This window comes from Natator depressus, chromosome 10 (genome assembly GCF_965152275.1).
Source record: "Natator depressus isolate rNatDep1 chromosome 10, rNatDep2.hap1, whole genome shotgun sequence".
NCBI classification, from domain to species: Eukaryota; Metazoa; Chordata; order Testudines; family Cheloniidae; genus Natator; species Natator depressus.
Window position 1 is genome coordinate 32,608,630 of NC_134243.1, and position 16,462 is coordinate 32,625,091.

At 44.8% G+C, this 16,462-nt stretch overlaps 2 protein-coding genes across 2 annotated transcripts in view; both read right to left on the reverse strand.

Moving 5' to 3' along the window:
* HMOX2 (heme oxygenase 2) overlaps positions 1-16,462 on the reverse strand; it is a 93,923-nt gene that overhangs the window by 47,976 nt on the left and 29,485 nt on the right. The window lies entirely within an intron of this gene.
* Positions 1-16,462, reverse strand: part of LOC141994999 (uncharacterized) — a 58,517-nt gene that overhangs the window by 9,991 nt on the left and 32,064 nt on the right. The window contains exons 5-6 of the mRNA XM_074965671.1: positions 8,649-8,662; positions 1,652-1,658 (exon numbers count right to left, since the gene is read on the reverse strand). Of these exons, the coding sequence (XP_074821772.1) occupies positions 1,652-1,658; positions 8,649-8,662 (21 nt within the window). The remainder of the gene's footprint in view (positions 1-1,651; positions 1,659-8,648; positions 8,663-16,462) is intronic.

A 16,462-nucleotide genomic window follows, 5' to 3' on the forward strand; every position in this document is an offset into this window, starting at 1 on the left:
ATGAGTTCTGTAAAAAGAAAAGGAGTACTTGTGGCATCTTAGAGACTAACAAATTTATTTGAGCATAAGCTTTCGTGAGCTACAGCTCACTTCATCGGATGCAATGAGTTCTGTGTCACTCAAGTATCACATAAAGAAAAGGAGTATTAGTGGCACCTTAGAGACTAACCAATTTATTTAGCATAAGCTTTCATGAGCTACAGCTCACTTCATCGGATGCATTCAGTGGAAAATACCACTGAATGCATCCGATGAAGTGAGCTGTGGCTCACGAAAGCTTATGCTCAAATAAATTGGTTAGTTTCTAAGGTGCCACTAGTACTCCTTTTCTTTTTGCGAATACAGACTAACATGGCTGCTACTCTGAAACCTGTCAAGTATCACATGTATACTTATTTGCTTCTACACTAAAATTAAAAATGTTGTAAATACAAAGGTTGACCAAAATTCTGATAACAATAAAATACAACAGTTGTAGACTATTAGAGGACAAGACTATTTTATGGCTTTAGTAAAACAAAGGATTTCCAGGTTAATTTACATAGAGCTACATCAGATCTCTAAATCAGGAATACCTGAGCATTCTTATTCATGTCAGAAAATGCAACTGCCCAAGAAATTAAGATAACTGGGAAGGTCAGAAAGAGAAACAACTTTCCCATTAATATCTCCAAAAGAAGTAATCCCCAGAAGACAAACCAAAGATACAGTATGCCATGCATTAGCCGAATGTTGCAATTCAATGAGAATGCCATATTAGACCAACTCTGGACAGGATATTAATATGACGATAATGGAGTTGCATTCTTCTCAAAACTGGACAACGTTAAGAGTTACCATCTGTCAGAACTACACCCTAGCTGCATCTACTCACATTGGCCTCTGATTCTATCAAAAATTGTCATTTGGAATACTATTGGCTGCAGAAACATTGCAAGATATTTGGAGACAAATAATGAGTCCTCTGAATAATGTGCTGAAATACAATGATGACATTCTTGTTTTTGCAAAAAGACATGATGAAAAGCTCAGGAGTGGCTCCTTGTTTTCTCCTTTCTCCTCACCAAAATAAGGCTACAAGCAATCTGGACAAAGACTTGGGAAAATAGAGTAAACTTATAATATAATGTATTGTTTTCCTATTTCAAGTTCCCCCATACAAGTAGCAAACACAGGTGTAAAAGCCTGAAAAATACATCTATTTTATATTAGAAAACAAAAAAGCTAGACTAAATACAGTGTTCAAATCATATTACATATAAAAACTATGTTAAAAATTAGGTTGTAAATTCAAGCACTCCAAAGTTGGAAATTCCAGGTTTAATTCTTTAATTCTGCTCCTGTGTGATTCCATGCTGTGCACTGCATGAGGCAGGGGTCCTGAAGAAAAAGTATGTTATCATGGATTTAAAGAATGCATCATAATGCATACACAGAGGGAGACCAATTTAAGATTGCACGTGCAACTTTATAGCTGGCATTTTCTAACTTTCAGCACTTAATTTTTAGGTACCGCTCAGGAATGACCTTTCCTCATAGCCCTGGAGATCCATGGCTTTACTTGTTCTCTTATTCCATGTGGGAGATCTTGTCAGTTTTGGGGGTAGGAAATCCTGTTTAGAGGAGGAGAAATGAGCAAGATCAAGATTTTGTCGTAGCTTCACTTATTATTTGCTAAAAAGAACTCTCCATGATTTTAAACCCAACTCCTGTCTATATATTGGGAGGTTCTCAGACCTGAGGAAGAGGTCTGTGAAGCTTGAAAGCTTGTCTCTTTCACCAACAGAAGTTGTTCCAATAAAAAGGATTACTTCAACCACCTTGTCTCTCCTATATATTGGGGGGACATTTCATGCGCATGGAAGGGAACTAGCTCTTGGGAAAATCAGATGTGCTTGGAAATATGTTGTGCCGCCTGTAGCATAAAATCCCTCCTTTACCTGTAAGGGGTTAAGAAGCGCAAATAACCTGGTTGGCACCTGCCCAAAAGGACCAATAAGGGAAGAAGATCCTTTCAAATCTGTGGGGGAGGTTTTGTTTGTGCTCTCTTTGTGTGCTCTCTCGGGACAGAAAGAGGGACCAGGCAGGAAAAAAAAAACCCTCTCCTAAAAGCCTACCTGAATTAAGCATCTAAGATTACAAAAATTGTAAGTAAAGCAAGGAAATTCGTTAGATTGTCTTTTGTTTTAGCTTGTGAATTTTCCCTATGCTAAGCAGGAGGTTTATGCCTGTTTTTTGTAACTTTGAAGTTTTGCCAAGAGGGGAATCCTCTGTGTTTTAAATCTTATTACCCTGTAAAATTACCTTCCATCCTGATTTTACAAAGGTGCTTCTTTTACTTTTTTCTTTATAATAAAGTTCTGCTTTTAAGAACCTAATTGGTTTTTAGCATCCTAAAAACTCAAGGGTCTGGTCTGTGCTCACCTTGTTTACCTATTTGGTTGGTATATTATTCTCAAGCCTCCCCAGCACAGGCGGTGAAGGGGTTTGGGGGGATATTTTGGGGAAACAGGAACTCCAAGTGGTCCTTTTCCTGCATCTTTGTCTAACTCACTTGGTGGTGGCAGCAATACAGTCCAAGGACATGGAAGAATTTGTGCCTTGGGGAAGTTTTTAACCTAAGATGGTAGAAATAAGCTTAGGGGGTCTTTCATGTGGATCCCTACATCTGTACCCCAGAGTTCAGAGTGGGGCGGGAACCCTGACATGGGGACTTTAGCAAAGGACAATAATATGCCACTTGTACATATCTAAAATGGCAGAGATAACACAAGATAGAACCAGACCCAGAAACGGAGGGATGTTTAGAATGCAGAACAAAGCTCGTCCAAGCTTAAACCAGGAGATCAGTTCTGAAAAAAAGGAATGAGGACAAATATTGACATCACCAGCTGTTGTTAGTGGACATAAGATGTGTACTCTAAGATCCTACAGGGATCAAGGTACTAAGCACAAAAGAAATGGCAGCATCTTCAGCTCATTCCAAACCCAGCTGAATTACTGTGTGACCCTGATAGCAATGGCACTTCCATCACAATTTTAGTGACAGGAGCAAATGCTGTTGTGAATAAATCCTGAACTAACTGAAAAGAAGGGTACACCTTTGGGATTGGATAATCTAGACCGGGGTAGGCAACCTATTGCACATGTGCCAAAGGCGGCACGCGAGCTGATTTTTAGCGGCACTCACACTGCCCAGGTCCTGGCTACCGGTCCCGGGGGCTCTACTGCCGGCCTGGGGTACTGTCCACCGGTCCTCTACCAGCCAGAGTTCCATCTGCTAGCCCCACTCAGCCCGCTGCCAGCCCTGGGTCACGGCACTGGTCCCAGGGGCTTTGCTGCCGGCCTGGGATACTGGCCGCTGGCCCACTGCCAGCTGGGGTTCTGGCCGCGCGCCCCCTCAGCCCACTACCAGGCCCCAGTCTCGGCCACCAGTCCGGGGGCTCAGCTGCTGGCCTGGGATACCAGCCACCAGCCCCCTGCTAGTCGGGGTTCCAGTCGCTGGCCCCACTCAGCCGGCTGCTGGCCCCGGGTCACAGCCACTTGTCCGGGGAGCTCTGCTGCTGGCCTGGGGTCCCGGCTGCCGGCCTGGGGCTCTGCAGCTTCCCCCAGCTATGGCCCTCTGCCCCCAGCCTAGGGCAGTGAGGGGTGCAGACAGGGCCAAGAGGGGGCACAGCTCAGCATGGATCACATGGATTCTTATTACTGGCACACAAAACCTTAAATTTGAGCGAATAAATGAAGACTCAGCACACCACTTCTGAAAGGTTGCCAACCGCTGATCTAGACAAATCCACCAAACAAAAACCCACCTCTCAAAACCAGATGATGACCAGATCTGGATGAGTGCTGAAACTACTTTCTCAGCTGGATCTTTTCTGTTGTAATTTGTTAAATATAGGTTCTGTTCTTTAAATCTGTCTTAGGAAGCTGGGGAGCATTCTCGGTAAAGCTCTCCAGTGACACAATGGTAGAGACTGACAAGATTTAAGGTAATACTTCAGTAAATGGGAAATGACTGCCTAGGAAGGAGTACCGTGGAAAGGGATCTGGGGGCCACAGTGGAACACAAACGAAATATGAGTCAACAGTGTAACACTGTTGCAAAAAAAGCAAACATGATTCTGGGATGTATTAACAGGAGTGTTGTAAGCAAGACATGAGAAGTAATTCTTCTGCTCTACTCCATGCTGATTAGGCCTCAACTGGAGTATTGTGTCCAGTTCTGGGTGCCACATTTCAGGAAAGAGGTGGACAAATTGGAGAAAGCCCAGAGAAGAGCAGCAAAAATGATTAAAGGTCTAGACAACATGACCTGTGAAGGAAGATTGAAAAAATTGGGTTTGTTTAGTCTGGAAAAGAGAAGACTGAGAGGGGACATTATAACAGTTTTCAAATACATAAAAGGTTGTTACAAGGAGGAGGGAGAATAATTGTTCTTCTTAACCTCTGAGGATAGGACAAGAAGCACTGGGCTTAAATGCAGCAAGGGAGGTTTTGGGTGGACATTAGGAGAAACTTCCTAACTGTCAGGGTAGTTAAATACTGGAATAAATTGCCTAGGGAGGTTGTGGAATCCCCATCATTGGAGATTTTTAATAGTAGGTTAGACTAACACCTGTCAAGAATGGTCTAGATAATACTTAGTCCTGCCATGAGTGCAGGAAACTGGACTAGATGACCTCTCGAGGTCCCTTCCAGTCCTATGATTTTATTATGCCAGTACCTGTTATATTATCCCAAGCATTCCTATTTTGGGGCATTTCTAAATGTAGCTTAGTGACATGATCAGCTACAGTCAAAATTTTTCAAGTGCCAGCAGATACCCTGTTAGTCACCAGAGGCCACTGTTTCATTCACTGAGTAGACAACATTGGCTGTGCAGTGAGCCCAACATAGCAGGGCAGTGGGAGTAACCACAGTATTAACACCCTCAAAAGTTCAGAATCATGAGTCAGACCCCAAAAAATCAAGAGACTTAAAAAAATATTATATCATGCTTTGGTCTATCTTTTGATGTTTGAATTCCTCCTGCCCACCCCCAGTGTGTGCAACAATTTCACAGCTGCCCATTCTCCCAAATGTATAGAACGGTACTCAGACCTCAGTAGTGTGAATTCATTGTTTCATTTACTATAGTAATGTAAGCAGCCAGAATGAGCTCTCCCTTGACATCTGGTGGTGAGCTATGGAAAAGGACTTCAGGGGCTGATCTCTTTTGCATGGGCATACCCAACCTGCCTAGCACCCTTATTGGGGCAGGAGTAATAAAGGGTTGTTATCCCGGTTACGTGAATCAAGGACAGTAGAACTGTACTTGGCATTTTATGACTAAGGGACTCACCCTCAAATAAGCAGCACTCACTAGGCAAGGGGCATGGGTTCCAAAGCCCAGTGAATTGAGAGAGGTTGGGGATAGGTATTTGTACCTGGTAGCATGGGCCCCTTTTAAGGTTTCTAAACACCACCTTGATCCTTCCTCTCTCCACTGTGTAATAATAGAGCTAATTAGACTCAAGTAAGAGTCTTGTTACATGCTGCAGAGCTGAAATCACTGATACCTAGGTCTAAGCATTAGACCTACTCTGGGCTAGTGGTTCTGATGCAAGAAGACTATCCAGGTGCACCAGCAGTGAGGCTCCCCTACTAACAGCTGAAACCACTGAGAGTTGAAATCACAGAGAGCTGTGTTAAGTAGCGGGGGCCTGAAGGCATATTGGTGAGCTGCTAGCAGGACGGCTAGTGGAGAAGTGCAGCCAGCTGGGTGGCTCGTGGAGAGGCGCGGCTAGCAGGACAGCTGGCAGAGAGGCATGGCTAGCGGGACGGCTGGCGGAGAGGCTTGGGAAGCTGGATGGCTAGTGGAGACACACAGCCAACTGAGCAGCTGGCGGAGAGGCGCGGCTAGCAGGATGGCTGGCGGAGAGGCACGGCTAGCGAAACAGCTGGCGGAGAGGACGGGAGCAGCACCCCACAGACAGGTGTGGCAATCAGCTGTCGAGGGCCGAACAGCGGAGAGTGTAAGGTGCCTCCATACCTCCACCCAGGCTGGGAGGTGAACTCTACCAATGAACTTCTGAACTCTAGGGCTGCACTGACCAAGGACAGCATCTGTGAGTGGGGGGACTTTTGGGTTGCTGGACTTAAGACCCTGAGTGGAAAAGGACACTGCCCAACTTACTTGGCGGTGGGTCTTTTGCTCATGGTTTGTGTTATGAATCCTGTTTATTGCGTTTCCTGAACCTAATGCTGCATTGTTTCCCTCCTTTATTAAAAGGCTTTTGCTACACTCAGACTCTGTGCTTGCAAGAGGGGAAGTATTGCCTCTTAGAGGCACCCAGGGGGGTGGTACGTAATTATCCAAGGTCATTGGGCAGGGGCTTGAGCCCGTTTTGCATTGTGTTATTGAAAAGGAACCCCTAAATACTGAACCCGTCCCTTGTTGCTGCCAACTCTGACAGGCAGCAGGGTTACAGTATTATTCATATTTAAAAACAGTATGCCCCCGGAAATATTTATATATTATATTCACAGCAACTAAGTTAATAACAGTGCAAGTTGACAACTTAATTGGTTAATAACAGTAAAAGCATTCTGATTGGTTAATAACTTTCTTCATAGAATCATAGAAGATTAGGGTTGGAAGAGACCTCAGGAGGTCTTCTAGTCCAACTCCCTGCTCAAAGCAGGACCAACACCAACTAAATCATCCCAGCCAAGGCTTTGTCAAGCTGGGCCTTAAAAACCTCTAAGGATGGAGATTCCACCACCGCCCTAGGTAACCCATTCCAATGCTTCACCACCCTCCTAGTGAAATAGTGTTTCCTAATATTCCACCTAGACCTCCCACACTTCAACTTAAGACCATTGCTCCTTGTTCTGCCATCTGCCACCACTGAGAACAGCCTAGCTCCATCCTCTTTGGAACACCCTTTCAGATAGTTGAAGGCTGCTATCAAATCCCCCCTCACTTTTCTCTTCTGCAAACTAAACAAGCCCAGTTCCCTCAGCCTCTCCTCATAAGTCATGTGCCCCAGCCCCCTGATCATTTTCATTGCCCTACGCTGGACTCTCTCCAATTTGTCCACATCCTTTCTGTAGTGGGGGGCCCAAAACTGGACGCAATACTCAAGATGTTGCCTCACCAGTGTGGAATAGAGGGGAATAATCACTTCCCTCGATCTGCTGGCAGTGCTCCTACTAATACAGCCCAATATGCCGTTAGCCTTCTTGGCAACAAGGGCACACTGCTGACTCATATCCAGCTTCTCATCCACTGTAATCCCCAGGTCCTTTTCTGCAGAACTGTCGCTTAGACAGTCGGTCCCTAGCCTGTAGTGGTGTATGGGAGTCTTCCATCCTAAGTGCAGGACTCTGCACTTGTGCTTGTTGAACCTCATCAGATTTCTTTTGGCCCAATCCTCCAATTTGTCTAGGTCACTCTGGACCCTACCCCTACCGTCCAGCATATCTATCTCTCCCCCCAGCTTAGTGTCCTCTGTGAACTTGCTGAGGATGAAATCCATCCCATCATCCAGATCATTAATAAAGATGTTGAACAAAACCAGCCCTAGGACTGACCCCTAGCGTATTCCACTTGATACCAGCTGCCAAGTAGACATCGAGCTGTTGATCACTACCTGTTGAGCACAACAATCTAGCCAGCTTTCTATCCACCTTGTAGTCCATTCATCCAGTCCATACTTTTTTAACTTGCTGGCAAGAATACTGTGGGAGACCATATCAAAAGCTTTGCTAAAGTCAAGATATCACATCCACCACTTTCCCCATATCCACAGAGCCAGTTATCCCATCATAGAAGGCAATCAGGTTGGTCAGGCATGACTTGCCCTTGGTGAATCCATGTTGACTGTTCCTGATCACCTTCCGCTCTTCCAAGTGCTTCAAAATGGATTCCTTGAGGACCTGCTCCACGATTTTTCCAGGGACTGAGGTGAGGCTGACCGGTTTGTAGTTCCCCAGGTTCTCCTTCTTTTCTTTTTTAAAGATGGGCACTTGATTGGTTAATACTGTAGAACCTCAGAGGGAAAAATACCTCGGGAATGGAGGGTGTTTGTAGCTCTGAAACGTTTGTAACTCTGAACAAAATGTTATGGTGGCTCTTTCAAAAGTTTACAACTGAACATTGACTTACTACAGCTTTGAAACTTTACTATGCAGAAGAAAAATGATGATTTAACCATCTCAATTTAAATGAAACAAGCACAGAAACAGTCTCCTTACTTTGTCAACTTTCTTTAGACTTTCCCTTTATTTTTTAGTAGTTTACATTTAACACAGTACTGTGCTGTACAGTATTTGCTTTTTTATTTCATCTCTGCTGCCTGACTGCGTACTTCTGGCTCCAAAGGAGGTGTGTGGTTGACCGGTCAGTTTGTAATTCTGGTGTACATAATGCAGAGGTTCGACTGTAATTAAATCACACACTGTTTTAATATCACGTGCTGCAAAGAGCCAAAGGAGACACATTAAAGAACCAATTTCTGCTCGCGAGCCGCAGTCTGAGTTATCACTAGTATAGGACAAGGGGATTTGGGCCCCTGTTGCAGGAGCTCTCCACTACAAGACCCAGCTGAGATCAAATCATAAAAGGTTGTCTAAAACACTGCCTGATGGCACAGAGAATTCACAGCTTCTCCCCAGACTCATATTCTACTTAATTAATTCTGCATCCTAGCTCAGCCTTCCCCCTACTCCAGCAATTAAGTATGCACCTCCGCCCCAAGAACAACCTCCTCTTATTAATCCAGGAATTTATGTGTCCCCACCACTGTAGTGTCTATTTGGTGTACTTTTTTTATTCCTGAGTTACATTCAAACAGGCCATTGTCACTTGTGAGTATCAAGTTTTCCATTGTATATTCTGCCTATCCCGTTTCTATGCCCCGCCTATACAGTCAATACTAGGAAAGGAGGGTAGGCCACTTTCTGTTTGGGATCAAAGGGAGAAATTGGTGCTTGCATTAATTCAATTGCTTTAAAGCAAGAGAAACGTTCCACCCCAGCTCCCCCTCTGCTCTGATTCAGCCACTGCCTGAGCAGCCAGAACATGCTATTGTAAGAGACAGGTGGAAAGTTCCATTTCCCTGTGGGGCTGTCCATGGATAAATTCTAGAGAATTTCACATAATTCAGTGTTTTTTTTTCTGACATAAAAATCAGAAATTAGCCATAGGGATTCTCAGAGGTGAGAGCACGGGAGAGATTGGAGGCTTCAGTTAAAAAAAAACTGAGGTAAAATTCTGACAAGGACACATCTTTCCACGATGAGACATTCCCCCAGGGATCAGATGGCTCATCCCACTGGCTTGTTTACTCTTCAGGTGCTGTAGCATTTCCCTCCAACAAATCCATAAAGCCCACCCCCATCCGCATGGCTCAGCAAAGCCAGTAGGTGTCAGGCTGTAGACATGTATATCTAGTTCCCTATAGTGTTGTACTGCTGCAATCCATCCCACGCACCCCAGAAACACAGCCTGAGGCCCCTTTCCCTCAAAGGCCTTCTAAACAACACCAGTTGGATGGGCTAGAGTTCAGATGAGCCTGAGAAAGCCAGGGGGTTGTTGCAGGGTGAACAGGGACGTTGTGAGAACCTCTGCTATTTGAAACACCATTTCTGACTTTTACCAAACTTCACAGCAAACTCTGCTCCGGGATGAGATAGGGCGAGTGACATTTCAATGGGATCCCATTTTTTTTGAGGGGGAAGTTGTGGTGAAGAGGGTTTAAAAATCAGGATTCAACCTTGACTATGGAAAGACTACTGCTGTCAGACTGTTTGGGGCGACATTTCTTGTCAGAGGGAACACTACAGCCAATACATTCTACCCTCTAACCCTGTGCCAGGACTTTCCCCCATTTTACTGACCCCCTCCTAGCTGTAGGCAGATACCTCTATGTTCCTGCTCAGGACAGAGGGATGGGACCTCCCTGTAGCAGGACAGGGAATGACAAATTCTCATTCCTGTTGCTGCTACCAAAAAAAAAAAAGAGTTGGGGAGGACAGGGGAAATGAAGGATCTGGCACCCCCATTCTGGTGCTTTCAGCCATTTTAGGGGAGATAACACACTAGTGTCAGATGAGCACAGTGATAGCCCCCACTTCCTGAGACCTCCTTTCTTGCTTCACTGCTAGTTGACTTCATTAACATGTCAGCTTGCTCACTGGTTCTCCTGGTGATACATACTACATCCACTTCCTCCAGACCACCCTCTCCACACCACCACAAATAATCTGGCATAGGAACTCTAAGGACCACAATGCTACATTCAGATCAACACCCGTCTCCTATCCCATCAAAAGAAGCATCGTAAACACAGCCTTGGTACAAAGTATATGGCAAGCCCTTTCTCTCCTCACTCGTAATTGCACCTCTAACCTCCTTGCAGGGAAAGGTGCACCAGGCACGCCCGCCACCTACACAAACGCCTTTTCAGGAAGAAGAAACACTGTCCCAGCAGTGATCCTCACTTGAATCTCCCATCACATCCCTTCTCCTCAAAACTTCAGAAGGGAACACAGAGAAAGGAGTAGCTGGTTTCCTCTTCATGCTATATGCCTTTTGCATATGCTGACCCTATATCTCATTATAAATATAGCAAGTTTGCTGCTCATTCCCAACTCTAGGTCTCTTTTGCCCATTGCTTCTTCTGCACATTTCACCTCCCACTGAATAGCTGTTTTTCTGATTCACCATTAAAATTTTACATTTCCCCCCAAATTCATTACTGTTTTGTAATCTTCTGACCATATTTCCAGTCTCCCTAGGCCCCTTTGGATTAATCCTCTGTCACCTATAGAATAATGACTGGTTTGGAGAAAGTAAATAAGGAAGTGTTATTTATTCCTTCTCACAACACAAGAACTAGGGGTCACTAAATGAAATTAATAGGCAGCACGTTTAAAACAAACAAAAGGAAGTATTTCTTCACACATCACACAGTCAACCTATGGAACTCTTTGCCAGAGGATGTTGTGAAGGCCAAGTTATAACAATTCAAAAAAGAACTAGATAAATTCATGGAGGATAGGTCCATCAATGGCTATTAGGGATGGTGTCCCTAGCCTTTGTTTTCCAGAAGCTGGGAATGGGTGACAGGGGAATGGATCACTTGATGATGACCTGTTCTGTTAATTCCCTCTGAAGCACCTGGCATTGGCCACTATTGGAAGACCCAGTATGGCCATTCTTATGTCACCACAGCTCCCAACCCTTTCTTTCTCCCAAAGCGATCTTAGAGAAATTTCCTGGACAGGACAGTTCTGTTTCTATTTTAGGGTTTGTCTACACAGGGGATTTAATCAGCAGCTATTTGGCAAGCTTTAGGTAACACACAATAAGAAAACAACACTAATAGCATGCCTACAGAATGGGTGTACCCACTTCAGTTTACATTATGGCGTGCACACGGTGGGGGTCTGCTGCGTAATAAGCATGCAGCATGAGTCTTAGGGGATATCCCATGATCCTTTGCTTTGCTGCTGAGCTGTGTGCATACAAGGATTTTTCTCACTGCACATTATGGGATGCATATAGCACAGGGGCGGGCATATTTTTTGGCCTGAGGGCCACATCGGGTTTCCAAAATTGTATGGAGGGCCGGTTAGGGGAGGCTGTGTCTCCCCAAAAAAGCCAGGCGAGGCCCGGCCCCCACCTCCTATCCCCCTTCCCCTCCCCCGCTTCTCGCCCCCTGACAGATCCCCTGGGACTCCTGACCCATCTACGGCTAGCCCACCAAGCAGATGATGTGGCAGCAGCTCCTAGAGAAACAGCAGCAACCGCTTCAGTGGTGGTGGAGGAAGCAGGACAAGGATGATGAAGGGGGGTGGGGAGGGTAACACCAAGCAACTGCTACTACAAGCGTGGTTCCTGGGGCAGTTTCACATGGTACAATGCTGTTTCTGGACTTGGGAAAGCAACATTGATTGGTGGGAAAGGATTGCACTGCAGACCTAGGATGAACAATAGTGACAAGAGAATTTCAGGATGACAAAGGTGATCTTTTTTGAAATATGTGTTGAAATAGCTCCAGAGCTGCAGTGGGAGTGTACCAACCTGCAATGCCCCATATCATAGTGGGTTGTGATCAAGCTGCTTGCTCGTAAAGAGGAGAGACTCTCCTTCCCCGTCTGTACACCCCATTACAGTCCTCTCCCCGAAGTGCTGCAGGAGTGGAAGGAAATTGCGAGTTATACTGGGAAGAATGTTCATGCAGCTATCCCTCATAATTTTCAGACCAAAACTGAGCAATTTCTCAGCCTCAGATTCTGCTTTCTCTCTCCTGCAGACATGGTGAAAGTGAAGAGAAAAACAGAGAGGGTTTTGCACTTACTGACTGAAGCATTCACTGTTCCCAGGCTTTCTTTATGCAAGTGTGTGAAAAGCCATTAAAAGAGTTGCTATAGGGAGTTGTAGTCTTAGTATCTGTACGGCTACGCAATGCCCATGTCTACTTCACGTAAACGGTTGAATTTCCCAGAATTGCATGTTTTCATTGTTAGACTATGCTGTGGGAGAAGAGGGGAGGTGGGGTAGAGGTTGTAGCTGCCCTATGCTGCTGGCTGACATTTTGAGCAGACAAACAGGGTTGGGGAGTGGGGTGGGGGTGGTTCACTGGGCAGACAGAGGCAGGAAGGGAAAGGAAAATAGGTAAATCGGTATGTGCCCTCCGTTGCATGGTCTTGCAAACATTTGATGATCAGGACTCTAGGATGTGACAGAAGCCAACTGTTCAGCAAGAGGAGCCACCATTATGAAAATGTATATGCAGGAGGGAGGGGGTGTGCGTGAGAGTTGGCTGAGGGAGGGAGGTGAGGGCTGGAGACTCAGAAAGCCTTCTACTTCACATCTGTGAAAAATGGCTGTGGCTGTGGGACAGAACAGAAGGTACCACAGCAGCATAGTATATTAATATATGATGAAGATAGACACTTACTTGCCGAGGTTCCCTCTATAGGATCTGCCTCCAGAGTCCCGGCCTGGGTTTCTGACTGGGAATTGGCCTCACAGCCTACAGGGCTGCCCTGAGGGTCCTGACCTGAGGAAATCCTGGGTTTCCAGGGAGATCTCTTCACCTTATCTTCATTGTGTCCCTCCTCCAATGACTTTCTGCTTTGAGGGGCTTTTGGGTCACAGGGTCTACAACCTCCTTGGGTTCAGTAGTGATGTAATTGCATAAAATCTTGTCCAGCTCCCCCAAAATGGACACACTATATGTCCACATCCACACTATTTCCTGCCATCCCTGTGTGACGGGATCCCCAGGGTGCAGCCTGGGACTGTGGGACTACTGTGCCCCCTGAACTCTCTCCAGCCTCGGCTGTCTCTCACAATGCCTTGCTAATGACCAGCAGCAAACCCCTCCAGGTGCTGTGATCAAGCAGCACAACAGCATGTAGAACCCCACACCCAGCTATATTGCATGAATGCTCCCAGAGCCACTCATGAATCACACAGAGAAAGGCACCAGAACCAAATCCCCCCAGCACTGTACCTTAGATATATATCATCTTGCACTGCTGAAGACGAGCAATGCAGATTTATTAATTGGTTCACCACTTCATCAATGGAAAGTGGATATACACCAGCCTTTGTAAAACCTAAGTGGATTTACCACACATTTCAAGGCAAACTCACTGGTAAAGATAAACAATTAAAGAAGTGTATTGATTACAAAAGATAGATTTTAAGTGATATTAAGTGATAAGCAAAAAGGTCAGAGTTAGTTATCAAAAGAAATAAAATATAAGCACGCAGGCTAAACTCTCAACTCTATTAGACTTGGCAACATCTAGATTAAGCAGTTTTTCTCGCCCCATTGGATATTGCAGTCCTTAATATACAGATTTGTCCCTTAAATCTGGGCCAGTCTCCTTTGTTGGAGTTTTCAGCCTTCTTCTTGGTGTCTTTGTTGTTTGCAGCATAGGCGGGGGCAGGAGAAAAGGCCAAGCATGTGGTCACTGTGTCTGTTTTATACCCTCAGTCCATGTGCTTGGAAAATACAAGTCCAGGCATGTCTGATGGGCATTGCTGAGTCTCCAGGCAAGGTTGAGCAATTCCCCTAGTGTGGCCTCATGCAGGTGAGTCATTGCATCGTAGCTCCTTTGCTGGACAATGGTAATTGAAGGGTTGATTGACACTCCCACCTCGGTGCTGGCTACTTTCCTTATGGTTGCCTCTGGGGAGCTAATGTCTGGCTGAGTCCCCAGTTTACAGCACATTTTAGTGACCATCATATAACACAATTCTCATAACTTCATATGCATTAATGATACACATATATAGATAGAGAAATGACTTTCAGCAGATCATAACCTTTCTCCGATACTTTTCAAGGCATGCTTTAGATGTAAGATCACGATAATATAAAAATGAGGAATATGGGGGTTCCAGGATGCTCCCCCAAGGTATAGAATGTCACACCCTGGTTTTAGTGTAAATACCCCTGAGCTGTTTGCTCAGCATTGGTAGGCACCCAGTTGTAACCCCTTGCAGACATCTCCTTAGCCACATCCACAAAAAGATCTTTATTCCAGTGACTTGCCACATAAGATAGTTGCACCAACACTTCTCCCCAGATGGCTATGAGGTCTCAACACTCCAAAAGGCATAGAGTAATAGAATCATAGACTTTAAGGTCAGAAGGGACCATTATGATCATCTAGTCTGACCTCCTGCAAAACGCAGGCCAAGGAATCTCACCCACCAACTCCTGTAACAAACACCTAACTTATGTCTGAGTTACTGAAGTCCTCAAATTGTGGTTTAAAGACTTCAGGGTGCAGAGAATCTTCCAGCAAGTGACCTGTGCCCCACGCTGCAGAGGAAGGTGAAAAACCCCCGGGGCTGCTGCCAATCTGCCCTGGGGGAAAATTCCTTCCCGACTCCAAATATGGCGATCATGTGGCATGTGGGCAAGACTCACCAGCCAGACACCCAGGAAAGAATTCTCTGTAATAACTCAGCTCACACCATATCTAACATCCCATCAGAGGCCATTGGGCATATCTACCGCTAGTGGTCGAGTATCAATTAATTGCCAAAATTAGGCTATCCCATCATCTCATCTCCTCCATAAATTTATCAAGTTTAATCTCGAAGCCAGATATGTCTTTTGCCCCACTGCTTCCCAGAACTTCACTCCTCTGATGGTTAGAAACCTTTGACTAATTTCAAGTCTAAACTTCCTGATGGCCAGGTTATATCCATTTGTTCTTGTGTCCACAGTGGTACTGAGCTTAAATAATTCTTCTCCCTCCATTGTATTTATCCCTCTGATATATTTATAGAGAGCAATCATATCTCCCCTCAGCCTTCTTTTAGTTAGGCTAAACAAACCAAGCTCATTGATTCTCCTTTCATAAAACAGATTTTCCATTCCTCCGATCATCCTAGTAGCCCTTCTCTGTATCTGTTTGATTTTGAATTCATCCTTCTTAAACATGAGAGACCAGAACTGCACACACAATATTCCAGATGAGGTCTCACCAGTGCCTTGTATAACGGTACTAACACCTCCTTATCTCGACTGGAAATACCTCACCTGATGCATCCCAAGACCGCATTAGCTTTTTTCATGGCCATATCACATTGGCGGCTCAGTCATCCTGTGATCAACCAATACTCTGAGGTCCTTCTTCTCCTCCTCTGTTACTTCCAAGTAATGCGTCCCCAGCTTAAAACAGAAATTCTTGTTATTAATCCCTAAATGCATGACCTTGCACTTTTCACTATTAAATTTCATCCTATTACTATTACTCCAGTTTACAAAGTCATCCAGATCTTCCTGTATGATATCCCGGTCCTTCTCTGTATTGGCAATACCTCCCAGCTTTGTGTCATCCACAAACTTTATTAGCACACTCCCACTTTTTGTGCCAAGGTCAGTAATAAAAAGATTAAATAAGATTGGTCCCAAAACTGATCCCTGAGGAACTCCACTAGTAACCTCCTTCCAGTCTGACAGTTCACCTTTCAGTGTGACCCGCTGTAGTCTCCCCTTTAACCAGTTCCTCATCCACCTTTCAATTTTCATATTGATCCCCATCTTTCCAATTTAACTAATAATTCTCCATGTGGAACCGTATCAAATGCCTTACTGAAATTGAGGTAAATTAGAGCCACTGCATTCCTTTTGTCTAAAAAAATCTGTTACCTTCTCAAAGAAGGAGATCAGCTTGGTTTGGCGTGATCTACCTTTTGTAAAGCCATGTTGTATTTTGTCCCAATTACCATTGACCTCAATGTCCTTAACTACTTTCTCCTTCAAAATTTTTTCCAAGACCTTGCATACAGATGTCAAACTAACAGGCCTGTAGTTACCCGGATTGATTTTTTAACCTTTCTTAAAAATAGAAACTATGTTAGCAATTCTCCACTGATACGGTACAACCCCTGAGTTTACAGATTGATTAAAAATTCTTGCTAATGGACTTGCAATTTCAT